The sequence below is a fragment of the Toxotes jaculatrix genome, chromosome 17 (assembly GCF_017976425.1).
Source record: "Toxotes jaculatrix isolate fToxJac2 chromosome 17, fToxJac2.pri, whole genome shotgun sequence".
In the NCBI taxonomy this organism is placed as follows: domain Eukaryota; kingdom Metazoa; phylum Chordata; class Actinopteri; family Toxotidae; genus Toxotes; species Toxotes jaculatrix.
This window is the reverse complement of record NC_054410.1, coordinates 11,884,067-11,899,217: the sequence shown is the minus strand read 5'-3', so window position 1 is coordinate 11,899,217 and position 15,151 is coordinate 11,884,067. Positions and strand designations below refer to the sequence as shown.

The window sequence follows — 15,151 nt, the reverse complement described above, 5'->3', positions numbered from 1 at the left end:
TAAGCCTCAACTTAAACACACTGCCGTTACATTTCATGCGCCATCTCTCATCTGCCCGTCAAAGTGCAAAACACATTTGCGCCCTTGTCTGTGCTCAGAGGCCCATCCAAAAGAAACAAACACTGCTATCACCTCCCAAAACCTCATCTATTAAGCTCCAGATGCACACACATATATTTGGAAACCATTTGTACATACCAACATGACTCTGAACCATAAATCTACTTTCTACTCTAATTTTATGTCAATCATCTGCAAGGTCATTAAAAGAAATAGGTTTTTGACATGAAGAGACAAACTGAAAACTCTCTCAAGACCCACAATTTGGCCTTAATGTTCTCAGAGGTTTAATGTGGGCAGATAAAAGAACAAACATTTAGGCAACACGGGAACAATTGCTGAAAGTGTTCATTACTACTGGAAATTGACGCAAATTCTCAGCCTTTGCTCAGGGTTATGATCACCTTTGACTCAAATGTGACTGTGAAAAATATAATAAAACACTTAGCCGGTCCAAAATATGTCTCTATACCTTTGTTTATACTCTTGTCTGGAGAAAGATAACATGCCGCAGGTCAATGACAGTGTACAAAAAGTTCAGAGAACAAGTGCTGCCAGTTCATATGCTTCAAGTTACAGAATAAAAGCATTATGTGAAAAAAAACAAAAAAACATTTCATTTGGAACCATCAGAGATTCCTTATTTCTGACTGTCAGGTTTTATTTTTCATTCCGCTTATTTCCTACAAGGCTGCTCCTACAGAACTTCTACATTTATATTTCCACACACTCAGACAGGCGGGTGAAAGAATAGTGCAGAACTTTACATGAAGCATAAAGTCTGTAGCAACGCTTTTGGATCTTACTTTGTGTTCAAGTGACAGACATACATAACAACTTTAAAACTTTAAGCACTTCAGAGCAACAGTTTTGAACTCACAAAAACTAAGGTGGGAATAAATAAATAAATAAATAAATATCACACTTTTTGCTGGATCTGATTCAGCTGCTAAATGCAAAAAAAAAAAAAAGGTTTTGCAAGTAATCCGGCGAAAAGACTGTTCCATGAAGAAACAACAGAAACTCAAGTTCTACTATTCATGGCTTGAAAGTAAAATACATCTTCTTACAGGACATTTCAAAACACTGTTTGTTCTCAAAACACACCCTTGCTCTTATACAATGAAGACTTAAAATAGATTTTCAGATGGGAATAATTTTTTTCACAGTTTTCTGTGAGGGGCTTTCTCAAAGTGACAAGAGACAAAGGGAATGAAAAACAGCCACAGACGGGGGAAAAAAAAAACCACAGGTGCTGAGCACATTATTAGCTATTTAAAGTGCATAACCATCTAAATATGTTCTCCTCTGATTCATAAAGAGACACTACAGCAGTCCATTAATTCACACTGTCCATTAAGTTACATCAAGCAGAGCCAATGAGAAAACAGGGAGTTCTTTTGTGCTCATGCAAAAGGAAACTAAAGATCCTTCTTCACCTCCATTCAGCCCCTCAGTTCTGTGTCTGAGTAAACTAAGGCCAAGAGGTTCATTTCCTTCCAGAGAAGAGTCTCCATTATATCAGACTTTCGATAAGAATAAAATTACAACCATGCATCACCATGTCAAAATATGTGTATCTTTGCTGAGACACTTCAACGTCTCTCTGCATCCAGACACACTTCTGAAGACCCATTCATGTGCAATGAATCAGGCTTTTGGTATTTCCAAAAGAATTAAGGCCAATAACTCAATTTATGATTTAATTGGTAGCAGCTTGGCTTCAGTTAGCTGGTGTATCATACCGGTATGCAGTCTCTTCACAGGCGTTCCCTTTTCAACAAAAAACACACTGACTTTAAGACATGCCGTGTCTGTTTTCTCTCTTTTCGCTGACAACCAGATATGAATATATTAAGCTTTTTAATTCAAGGTGACTTGAGACAACTTAGCTGACATTACAGTCAGGGAACAGTACATGTGATTTTGATGATGTGTGCACTGAGTGAAAGCTTGGAGTGACGGTGATCGTGAAAAGCTTTCACTGCATTAGCATGATGCATTTTTGCCAGACATTTTTCATCTTTGTGTGGTACATGCTTCTCATGAGACAGTGCCATTACCATAAATATGATGTAGAATATTTACATTTACTCATTTAGTGGATGCTTTTATCGAAAGAAACTTAAAGTAAAAGTAATAAGTGAGGGACACTCATAGAACAGACTCATATAATGAAAGAAGGGTCACCTCTCCACCAAAGACCAGAAGTAGTTTCTGGTATCATTTTCAAATTGATTGACAAGCCATTTAATACAAGGGCTGGAATTAGACTACAACAATGTCTATGCATTATATTCTAATGCTGTATAATGATGTTTACATGAGTGATGTCTGTTAACATAATGTGATGCTAATATTGGATTATAACAGGAGTTGGTTAACTGCGTTATCTGGATTAACCTGGAACATTATCCAAAGTTTAAAAAAAAAAAAAAAAGAAAAAGAAAAAGTCCTGTTCTGGGTTTAGCACAGCAAACACATCCACATAACTCGGCAAACCACCTTCCAGTAACAAGCCACAAGATGACTGACCTCAGAAACTGACAATTAAACAATGGTGGTTTGTTGAACAGCTTTGTGCTGAGAATTCTACTCAGACTATTGTCTGACTGGACTGACAGCAAAATGAAATTTCTGTCCCAGCACATGCCTGGGTCCTAAGCCTTAGTCTGGCTCATATACCATCACATCTGGGCAGATTCTGTCTGTTATCCTCCAGTGTTGGCTGAAAGCCAGAAAATCTTCTGTGTGTGAGAGCCAGAATTGGTCCAGATGTGGAAGTAGCATCTGACAATCATACTGGATATGGGATAGACTAAGGCCGTGGAACCAAGCGTGTACTGATCTAGAAGTGAAAAAGACATATGGACCAAGAATGGGGCAGATTTTTTTCCCCCTCTATCTTGGGAGCAATGGTGAAATGTGAATTAAATTGTGATAGTGCTAAAAAGCAGAGGTGAAACCAAAACCAAGTCTTCAAGAAAAAGTTTGACATTTTGGGAAAGATGATTATTTCCTTTTCTGCCAAGAGTTACAGTAGAACATTAATGTCTGTACACCAAATATGAAGACACAGAAAGTAGCTGTCCAACTTAGACATAGACAACATAGACTGGAAGCAGAGGGAAAGCCTTGCTCTGTTGACTCTGTGTCTGCTAGTGGTATAAAAAGCCAAATGTTTGCTAAATTGTTGACTGTACCAACTTAAAAGAAAATTAAAAGTCAGTGTTGTGTTTACAGCTTGTTGTGCTGCTCTCAAAATGGTAAAAAAAAAATAAAAAAAAAAAATAAAATAAAATCAATATAGTAGCAGAAGATCAGAGAGTGGTCGAATAAACAAATTTTGCAGTGTTATTTATGATGACTTAACAATTCGCTGATATGGGGCACCAGATCTAAAAATGTCTGTTGTTTTAGGAGGCAAAGAGAACAAACTTAACTTGTTGCTTGTGCTGGAGTACTTGTTCCTCAAGGTTTCAAATTATCCATTTATGTCCAATTATGCGATTTAGGCTAAAGTTTACAGTACAATGGACAATGTCAAAACCGGACATTGTCCAGAGTTGCACTTTCACACATTCAGCACACAACCAGAGATTGTCCATATGAGACACATTCACATGCCACTGGAAATAATCCGCTTGGCAGGGACTGGCACCTGGGTAGAGCGTACAAGATGTGAATGGGATGGTGAGCTGACCATCCTCCACTGAGATCAAACAGCAGTGTCTATGGAAAGTGTGCTCACACTTACTCATACTCATAAACTCTGTCTTTCAGTTCAGCGTTGAGGCATTAATTAAGCCAGAACATCACTGTGACCAACCAGAGTCAGAGCCAGAGCCGCCTCCTGTATGACTCACTGCTTTGCTTTAGTGGACCTGAATGAGTATCTGCTTCCCAGTGATTTAGCACTGATTCTTTTTGACAGCAGTGTGCTGAAGCAGTGTTTCCTGAAATATAAAAGAAAACTGAACACACAAGGTCAAATATATTAAAATGCTTCTTGGTAACTAAATGTTGTCTGTTTGAGTGAAACACTGCTATATGAGCACATGAATTGGCAAAAAAAAATCACCCTGTTTATTATTTCCTTAATAGACAGACGCAGAGAATAACAGCAGTCTGGGTTTGTTGCCCTCTCCTGCTGTTGCCTGTTCCTTCTCTACCACAGACTCAAAAATCTCCTCTGACGTATTATTCTCCCTCTTAACTCTAAACCTTTTTACGTTAGCCAGGAGTCAGGATGCCTCTGTGCGACAGTGGAAACCTGGTCACTGCACGAATGTCTTGTGATAAATCAACATGTGACCTTGTGTCTGTGATGTTGGACGCTCTGTTGTTCTGTTTTGCCCTTTTGCTTCCTCTGACAGCAGCCTGTTTTTATTCAACAATGCCAAGTCACTCCCAAGTTATCCCTCACCACATGGAGGTTTGGGGCCTGCGAAATGTCAAGCATTTAATTTCTAAAACCAAGCTTCATTCAACCCTGTGTCACATAAAGACAGAAAAAAAACTGGATGACAGTTGCACAGATGTTGGAAAATGAACATGACAGAAACATTTAAAAACAGCACAACCCTCAGTTTCTGCTTTCTGTATTTTTTCCTTTTGTCTTCTATCAGAGATTAGGTGGTTTTCACAGCCAATAACATTCCTGTTTGGAACTCTACTTCCTTAATTATTCATTTATTGGAGACCAGTCACTGCTTCTTTAAAACACTCAAACTATCTGAGCATGAGTCTGTTTTGTTCATAACATGAAATAATTGGTAACACTTTACGCCCAGCCCTGTTCTATCTCAAAACCACTTCCACACACACATAGTTCATTCACATTTCGTAAAGCAGTCAGTCCTTACTCAGTCCTCGTATCAGAGCCTCTTAAACAAGTGTCAATTGTCCTAAAAAGGAGTTTTCAATGAAACTGTGTGAGAGGTTTGTGTATGTGAGTGTGTGAGTGTGTGTATGAGGGGAATTCCATCTCAAATTGATGAGACTGGAGTGTATATTAAAGAGAGGGGAGAATCCAGGCTGGGAGAAAATGTTAATGTACAGAAGAGGGGTAAACAGTAGACAGCTTGGGGTTCTTGAAGTGGGGAGAGCAGGGAGTAGAGGCATAATGAGGAAAAAGGGCAATAAAGAGCAAAAAGAGCAATAACACAATTCTCCAGGTAGTGAGTAGTTCCAATCAAACATCAAACAGGAGCCAAAAGGTAAAAAAGAACAATCAAACCTGTCCTCTGCGCTTGCCAGCAACTGTCGTCCTAGCGTCTGATGCAGGCCAGGGATTCTTTGCTCCACTAAAAGCTTGCTATGACTTAATATAAACGAGAATTGAAATGGACTTAAGCTTGCTTGGCTTGTAGATTTGGCTAAGAACACTCTCTGCTACGTCCTGCCACTCCTCCCTGCAATGCGTCTGTCCTCTCTCTCACACAGGTTCCCTCACAGGTGTCAGTAATTATCACCCTCTCCTCTGCTGTGCCACACCCACTCCGTCACAAGTGTCTGTAATTATCACCCTCACCCTATGTGGTGCAGTAAAGGAGCAGTCTGCTGTTTGTTTTTTTGGCTCAATGCTACCATGTCTTGATTGGAGAAGTTATGATCACTGACAAATACTGTACACACTACTACATAATGTGTTACAGTGTAAACCACGTATTAAATGTTTGTATTCTGCTTAAAAATGCTAAATTATTAAAATATTTAAGTCAATTAGGACAAAAATTAGGGATGCAACTACTGCAACTATTACTACAATTACTATGCTCTTCATCTCCTCTGGTTAGAATAAGTATCATTTCAGATTGACAATCTCCATATTGTCGAAAGTCTTTAGAATAAGCGTCAGAAGGTGCAGGGAGGGGATAGATTGAAACTGTGGCTCGAAAACTAGGTTGTACATGAATTAATCATTAAAAATTATCAACCAATTGCGTTTTTTAGAGCTGAACTGAACTGGTATCTGCTGTTATTCATAGCCTATTTTGTGTCTGAGTTTTATCGCTGCTTACTCAGTTAACTGTTACTGATTTAGTGTTTATGCTCAGGTGAGATTTTGGTGTTTTGTTGTGTCTCACATGTCTTTGCAGTATTTCACTACAACGCCATTTTGCAGCGAGCGTATCGGATGGTTTTCTTACTCTGCTGTGATCTGTGGATTGCATATTTAACATTCTGTCTGATTATTTGATGCACATAAAAAGCTTGTATTCTCATGGTGTGTTTTCTATTGCACTGACATCTGTCAATCTAATCTGGCAACACTGCTGATTGCATGCTGTAGCTTGGCGTGCCGCACATCAACAACAATAGCCTGCTTGCTTGTTTTGTGAAAGCAGCAGGGGGGTGGCGACTGTGATGTATAGAATGAAGGTGGCTTGATGGAAAACGAGGGGAAGGTTGAATGGGGTACTTTCTTGGCCAGCACAGATACCTCACCTCACAAACAAGCACTGAAGATTAATCATGCTGAAAAGAATCCTTGTCTTGACAGACATTGAAGTAAACACACACTCTTTTTTTTTTTTTTTAGATGGCCTACCTTAAAAAATGGAGGAAAAACTCAAAATTCTGAGTTACATGATACACCATTGCTTGAGTACAGCAGGAGTGAAGGAGGCTATCTTCGTTAAAGTAGAGAAGCCATCACTCAACAAAGGAAGGGGTCTACAACACCACTTATCACCCACCTACAATGCTGTCCTTTCATCCCCCCCCCCCCCCAGGAGATTTAACAACCGTTCACACTTGTGACTCCAACAACAGTCATTTACACTTGGCCTCAGGTGACTACCACGATTCCAAAGATTGACGTTAAAACAGCCAGGAGCACTAATGAACCAGGTGACGTCAATGGCCTTGACCTTACAGAGGTTTAACATCTGGGAATCTCCACCAGTCAGTCAGAACTGAAGAAGTCTCCTGGATGAGAGACAAAACGTCTCCAAGATCTACAGCCAAGTCCAGCTGCCCTCGATTCTGCTTCTCTTGGATATTTGGTGCATGTGGCATCAGGTTAAGCAAATTAAACCACGTCAGTTGGTCATTTAGCATTTTACTCCAAAGCAATATATCTCTAATAAATCTATTTAGTGGATTACCACAAAACTTAGTGAGCAACACCCCCTCAGTAGAATGATACTATGGCCTATCACTTTTCCTCAAATGCCACCCTCAGGCTGAAATGTTTTATCACTGCTTTCTGACTACTTGCATTCCACTGACGGGCACCAAGCCAATGAGACAGCATCAGAAGAGAAATGATATCTTCTGTTGAACTGTTGGCCTCTTGAAAATCTTGAGTTTATAATGAACACAGTAAATTTCATTAATACATGCAGACAAATATGTTAGACCGGTTTCTTGGTTATTGGGCTCCCTGTCATTTTTGAGTTAGAATGAGGTCCTAATTTGCAGCGTGGAAAAAGTACCCCACATCAACTGGTTTCAGTCTATCCTTACATTTGAATTTAACCCCAGTGTCCTCTGCCCATCCAAGTTTTGGACCAAAAATAGATCAAAGTTTTTGTGAAACTGGCTAAAAATGTTGCCAAGAGACATATGTGAGTGGAACAAAGTTTTTGGGTTTTTTTTTAGCTCCACAAAGCAAGAGAGTTTGCACCCTTTGCATCTCTTAACATACAAAGTGTGATCTAAATGCGACCACACTTAAACAACTTTGGTACAGCTTTGGAAAATGGTTGGCAACAATACACAAGACGTTTCATACGTGGGCCGAAACCTGTGGGTTGTTTTCCCTCTTTAGACACTGTCATCGCCACATCGCAAACAACAAATATTTGAAGTATGCACCAGAGACGATGGGTAGTGGTGGCCATAAAAAGATTCTCCTTTGAAATACCCACCACTTTTTTTTTTTTTAAGGGTCCATATATCAGGAGTGGACTCTTCTGTGTTTTGTTATGTTTATTTGTGATGAAATTGGATCCTAGTTACCACATGAAACTGTTTGGAAATCTGTCTGAAAGAACATCTTTCCATCTCCGGAAGATAAAATGTAAATGTAACAGCTACTCAGCTTATTTTTGTGTATATGGTATAGTAATCAGTAGTATTACAAGCACAGCACACTGCATACATAAAGCAGTTCCATTGAAAATATAGAGTAAATACAGTAAATTAGCGATTCACTCAGTTATGTCACGTCTGGAGCCAACTGCAAACTAGGTTATAATATAATTTAATGCACAATTGTGCACAGTGTAGAGAGAAAAGTAAACTTTAAAGTTGAGTATTCAGTGTGGAAAAGTAAGACGTTGAAACAACATCACAATATCAAGGTTGATTCAGTTTTCAAAATCTAAGAAAAAAAAAAATCAGCACTGATAAAACTTTTGACATTGATGGACCCGAGAATAAACATTGAAATGCCGACTGGGACCTGTAGATGTGAGCTCATTTTTTCACATGATGACTGCCTGTTTAAAAAATAAGCCCAGTATCATCTCACTCATGTCATCCCCAGAGACACAAATTCTCTTTGCATTTGTTGCTGAATAAATCACAGAGAAGAAATGACCTGATCTCTGCTCTTTTCTTAAGACGCATTGCTCACTATACGGTTTCATTTCACCTGATGAAACCCAGCTTTGAAGAACTGACAGATTGGGACAATCTGTGCTTTAACATATTCAAGATAATTGTCTCCCAAAAGATGGTTCTTGCAATTCGCTGCAATCTCACTGATAGTATCCGGCTGGGAGTGACGCTGTTAAATCATTTATGGTCACTTTTTGGAGTTCTACCTATTTATTCAGATAACTGTGATCTACCAAGGTCTGGAGCTTATTATCAGTGTGGTCGTGGTGCTTAGGCTGCCAAAAATTAATTTGAAAAACTCAACAATGTCTTTTTCCCCGAGTAAACACCCACAGGATTTTTGTCTGTGTGATTAGCTCTGGTGTTTTATGAGCAGACTGAATTGAATGTACACAAAACACTACAGCCTGTTTTCTTGTCTTTTTTATTGTTGTTGTACTAACTTTACAAAACCAGACATGATGTAGAGCCACAATTAAGAAAAATCTTTCAACCAACAGACCATCTGTGCGTTTACATTTCACCATCTCAACGACAAAGGTGATAAATTTGTGATGCTATTTAATTGTTATACCTGTAAAAAAAGATAGTGTGCCACCCTCAGACTTCAACCCTTTCACATATAGCAGCATAAATGAAACTAGAGCTAAAACAATTAGTTGATATATCGATTTGTGAATCCACAGATGATTAATCACCAACTATTTTGATAATCAATTAAATGATTAGTCAATGTCACAAGAAAATAAAGACATTACTTCAACTGTTGCTGCTTCTCAAACGCAATGATTTGCTGCTCTTTTGAAAATTATATGATAGTAGATTGAATCTGTTGAACATTTTTTGGACATGACAAGTCATTTGAAGACATCATTATAGGTTCTGGGATACTTTTCAGTTTTTTTCTGACATTTCTCTCAGCCCTAAATGAAAACATGATTCCTCTTCTGCCTCTTACTGACTTGAATTTCTCTTCAGTATTGCTTCTGGAAAAAAAAAATACATAATGCACCTTCAACATCTGCAAAGTCTAACATGTTACTCCTGTTTTGAATTACTTGCCAGCAGTCAGCTGATGTCATGTCTTATTTTTAATTTTGCTCCCTAACTGCGTCTCTCTTGCCTATTTTTGATGACAAGAACACACAAAAACTACCTTTAGCTTCGTCTGACTGGTTTTGCCTTGACTCATGGTCGGTCTTGAATGCAAGAGTTGCACAGCTGGCTCTGTTATCCAGCCAGCAGAGTGATGCCTCTGAGGCACAGCTTTGATCTGCTGTCTCTCTCTCTTTTACCCAGCTGTGGATACATCATTATACTTTACATACACCTGAGCAACAGACATTAGACTCTCATCCAGCAACTTTGTTACAAAGACACAGGAGGAAACAGTCTCTCTTCTCTCGTTGTGTTAAGGACTGTTGCTGGATCAGGAGGTGGAAAGCAATAAACACAAAGGGACACGCAGTCCCAGAACACAAGATCTGTCCCAGAAGCCTGACACAGAAATTCTGGGAGGAGGCAGACCAAGGAAATCAGACATTTTGCAGGGAAAAGTAAAAAGAAAATGCACACAAGTGAAGTTTGCACCTGTGAGAAAAGGCTAAACTGAGTGATCATATTCGCACAACCTGCCAACAAGACATGTGACTCCTGAGATGTTTGAGTGGAAACGCACCTAATTCTGCATTTGAGACTAGGACTAATCAATTTACACCTTAACCCAGCTCCTCTCGGGTCGAGGTAGGGTCAACCTTTAACGCTTGTTTGATCTCCTCTAAAAGATCAAGTTACCATTTATGCCTCTTAATCTTAGGGTAAATTTCATATCTAAATTCAACCAACAGGATTAATCTGACTTAAATGACATTAAACAAAACGTAAATGCTGGAGGATCAGTTTGTGTTTGTCAAGAAATACATCAAAGCGTGAACTCTAAAAGATCCACACTGAGTTAAACTGAATCACTAAAGTGATGAGCTGACTTACCGTGTGTGTTTGTGTGTGTGCGATCTATAATGTGTGCTGCCCGCAATAATGAGATTCAAACTCTGCTGATTAAGTGCAGATCAGGCTCAGTTTTTTTTTTTTTCACAGACACATGGGGACTGAGAGGTGCAAAATAAACACAGATGATTACTTTGAGAGGGATCATTATATTTATACACACACACGCAGGGACACACACACACACACTGTTACTGATATTTGAGAGTCACTGCTGTTCAATCAACAATCAAAACATCATTAAACTCTTCAGTTATTACCTGAACCACTGTGACATTTACTCCTGAAGCGCACATTTTCAACTCAGTCATACCTCCACAGCCAAGACAACCAAAATTACTTCAGTCTCCATTTCAGTCAGTTAGTCAAAGCAAAAGTCAAAACAAAACTGAAGCCAAAATATAAGGATGTAATTTGTCTGGCTTTTGCTCTCGGTTTTAGGATGGAAACAGGGCAGTGGTCTGAAAAGGTAAATAGCACAGAAAGTGAATCACAGGGAGGGCTTTGCATGTTTTACATTCTTTCAAGATAACAAAAGTGTTCTCTTCAATCCTCATTTTCTGGGAAATTAGCAGAGGCTTCCTAGTAGTTAGTGTTGGTGGAAACGATGGCATGAGCCAGTGTGAAAAGAAGCACTCTCTTAAAGACTAAAGATGCCTTTTTGGCCACGCTCCCCTCTGTGCCATTTTAGAAGATGCAACTTAGCATCTGGCAGAGCTGTTAGAGGAGAAGGGAACGGTGGAGTGTCTAAAACAGCGAGGTTAATCTCTCTGGCGTTTCTACTGTACGACATCCAGCTGCACAAGGTATACAAAGGGCCAGAAATATAGCTGGCTTCTTAAAGTGACTGCATTGCATTTATGTAATCAATATAATTTTCAAAGACTGCTAAAGAAGAAGAAGCACTGACTGCTGGGGAGTGAGTCGAAAACTCCTCCACCTTTGTTTCTATAACCTTTCTAGTAGGTTGAGATTAACTACAGAAGGAGCAACACGTTATATTTTTATAATATACAGTTTTTGCTTTTTAAAATCTTTTTTAACCTTAACTGCTTTGACTACCTAAACATAACCATAAAAAAGTCAAATCAAGCTGCTACCAGCAGACATGCTAAAGGGCTAAAGTGGATATTGCAGGGTAACCGTTTAAATATAATGTCAGTCAACATTTTGTAGATTCAGTGTAAGCATTTTGTTACTTTGCACATACATTCATTAGAGATTTCCCCCACCCTGTTGATGAAAAAATAGAATTTGATCATTTAGTCCACTGTAAAACAAATTTGTTGATGCAAATTAGTAATATATAAATATCAGAGGTGGGACCAAGTCATTGTTTTGCAAGTCCCAAGTAAGTCTCAAGTCTTGGCCCTCAAGTCCCGAGTCAAGTCCCAAGTCAAGACAGGCAAGTCCCGAGTCAAGTCCAAAGTCAAGATTGACAAGTCTCAAGTCAAGTCCAAAGTCCTACACTTTGAGTTTCAAGTCCTTTCGAGTCCTTTTAACCACACAGCAATAATATATTATGTAAGAGGTAAGCATATTAAACAGATGTCAGAACATCCCTTATAGCCACACATGAACTGTATTGAAACTACTCTTAATTACTCATATTATTAATATCAATCTTAACATTGTGTGATAATATATTTTGTATCTTAGTGTGTTACGTTGCAGCACGTAGACCAGCAACTCACGTGTGCAAGCTAACTTGTTTTTTCGTCAATGGACTGCTGGAGAGTAAGAACAACGAGCAGTATAACTTTGTTTTCCTGTCGGAAAAATCCGTCTGACAGCAAGCTAAAACGGTACACATATTCTTAATATAGCGCACATTTAAAGTGACCTTGATTTTATTAGGTTTGCCTCTTTGTAGGTGGCTAAAATATGCGTTGCTGCTAACCGCCGTCTACTGTGTGATACCTTGACTAATGTTATGTATAAGTACCTCAACCATAGCCCTGTTAAAAAAATACTTAACAAAGGTATGAATAAGGGAGTGAACTCGCAGTAGACGCAACAAATTACCGTGTTTGCAATGATTTAGCTACACAGCAAAGAAAAAGCTACTTAGCCAATAAATGTAAGCTTTCATTCAGAACTTACCTTTCTTTGTGCAACTTTAGATGTCGAACGAAGTTCGAAGTTGTTGCGTCTCCATCTGTAATCTTCGAGCCACATGTTTTGCATACTGCAATTCGTTTTTTATTGACCACCTCGTAGTTTTTATACCCGAACGAAACTATCTTTGGTATCATTTTTTCCAGCTAGCGCGCTGTTTGACAGTCCGTCTTCATTGGTTGTCCTGCAATTTGATTGGATGGATGCTGTCGGATCAAAACAACGTTGATCTAATTTGATTGGATGTTGTGCCGACAGCACACACACAGACGCACACATACAAAGAAAGATACAGAGCGTTCCTTAAATAACATCCTTTTTAATCTTTGGGTTTTTGAGGAAAGTAGCAAGTCTTGTCGAGTCAAAAGGCTCAAGTCCAAGTGAAGTCACAAGTCATTGATGTTAAAGTCCAAGTCGAGTTGCAAGTCTCTTTACATTTTGTCAAGTCGAGTCTAAAGTCATCAAATTCATGACTCGAGTCTGACTCGAGTCCAAGTCATGTGACTCGAGTCCACACCTCTGATAAATATCATTCCCTGGAGACTGGGTTGCTGCTGTGGGAGAACTGCCCCTCAATAGCTTCTCCACAAAAAAAAAAAAAAAAAAAAAAAAAAACTGCTGCTTGCTGGATATGACTCAGGAACAGAGAGGGAGGGGGTGGGGTCTGACATAATACTGTGAGTTTTTGGCAAAGCTCACCCTAGGTTTTCTCCTGTCACTGGGACTGACTGCAGTAAAAGCCACTTACCAGCCACTACGGCTCCAAAAGCCAAAGAGGGGTCAGGCCAGGAGACTCACTACTCCTGTGTCTGATCTTAGTAAAATAAAAGTGGAGCGAGCTATCCACTGCCTTCTTACAGGCTCATCATGACTGGCTCAACACATACAGCACACACAAACATCCAGCAGATACAAGACTATGAGTGCAAAGCACGTGGCCTGTGTGAAATTCCCGGAATAACAAGCACTGGCAACTGAAAACTTGGTTGGCAATCAGAATGAGCAGGTGATCCAAATCTGGCCTTAACATGTAAAGAGGTGAACTAATGTGCTCCATGGGAACATTTACAGCCAGACGGAGTCACAGTGATGCTAATAAGGCAGCTCTGGTGTATCCACTTTAATACAAGAAAGAAAGAGAGACTGATTGGAAATTTAAAAGTGAACTGAAACAGAGCCTGTGAATAATTCAACCTTGTTAATGTGCTGATAACTGTCTTCAGATTTGTTTATTTTTTCTTTTCTCTTTTCAGTTTGGCTACAAACTAAAACATGAAGTTAACAAAATAACATCTGGATTAACTTATTTCACTGACACATTACCTTCATTTTTTAAAGGGAAATGGCAAAATTCCTTCTGTTGTTTGGATCCTATCAACCCTGTAACTAACAGCATGAGACATTCTGTAACTGCAAACCCACTAAGTCTTATGAGACCGGTTGCAGAGTCTATGCCTTGCCAAGTCTTGCTGTCGTGCTGCAGTGTAAATGAATGTAAATCAAATTCTCTCAAGAGAATATGAAATCTCGACTGATGTCGTTTTTCAAACTAGATGTGAAAACACCTTTGGGTGAGTGCGTGGCAGTGAGAGAGAGACAGAGGCAGAGAGTGAGGGAGAGAGTACACTCTCTCTTCAGAGGTGAAATCAAACTGCAGCAGGCTCTGTCTAAATACTGGACCAAATACTCAACCTGTGATCCCCCTGTGAGTGACACGGCAACACACGGAGCAGAAGGTGTGCGCTGCAGCACAGCAGCAGCAGCAGCAACAGCGGCTCATTAGTTTCACACATTGTTGGCAAATTGGTTCAATCATTTAGCGAGAAAAAAATGAGAGTAATAAAAGGCTGAGGAGGGGAAAAAGTTTTAGTGGGGTTAAACGTTCCGTCTTGCTTTAGAAAACACTAATTGGGGTAAAAGTTAATAATTCTACTTACTGATCAAAATGACGATGGAGAGATAAGTGTGCTGGTTTCTTATATAATCCATGGCTCCCATTTTTTTCGGCAGCTCCACAGACAGTCTCCGTGTCTATGATTTTTTTTTTTTTTTTTCCCCTGGCACCTTTAGGTCCTCATGAATACGTTGAAGAGACCGTCACAAACAGGCTCGTGAAGCAGAGAGTTAGCGGACACACACACATAGACGCGCTCCTCCGGACAGTGTAGTTGTTTCTCCAAGTTGCGCACTCTTACTCATTCTGGTGATGCTGATGCTGCTGCAGCTCCCAGTGACGACACCCCCCCCCCCCCCCCCCCCCCCCCCCCCCACTACCACCATCACCACCACCATGACCCACCCCCCTCATCTTCTCTACTCTCTCTCCGCTCCCTCGCTGTGTGTTAGTCACCAGTCATAAGGGCTCTTGGTCCTTGTTTTTTTTTTTTTCTTTTCA

The 15,151-nt window shown here is 39.7% G+C and overlaps 1 protein-coding gene across 1 annotated transcript in view; it reads right to left on the bottom strand.

Annotated features, from left to right (window-relative positions):
- The window catches only part of ltk (leukocyte receptor tyrosine kinase), a 54,457-nt gene extending 39,539 nt beyond the window's left edge, over positions 1-14,918 (bottom strand). Inside the window, exon 1 of the mRNA XM_041061595.1 lies at positions 14,694-14,918. Coding sequence (XP_040917529.1) covers positions 14,694-14,754 — 61 coding nt within the window. The 5' untranslated portion in view covers positions 14,755-14,918. The remainder of the gene's footprint in view (positions 1-14,693) is intronic.
- Positions 14,919-15,151: the final 233 nt, after the last annotated feature.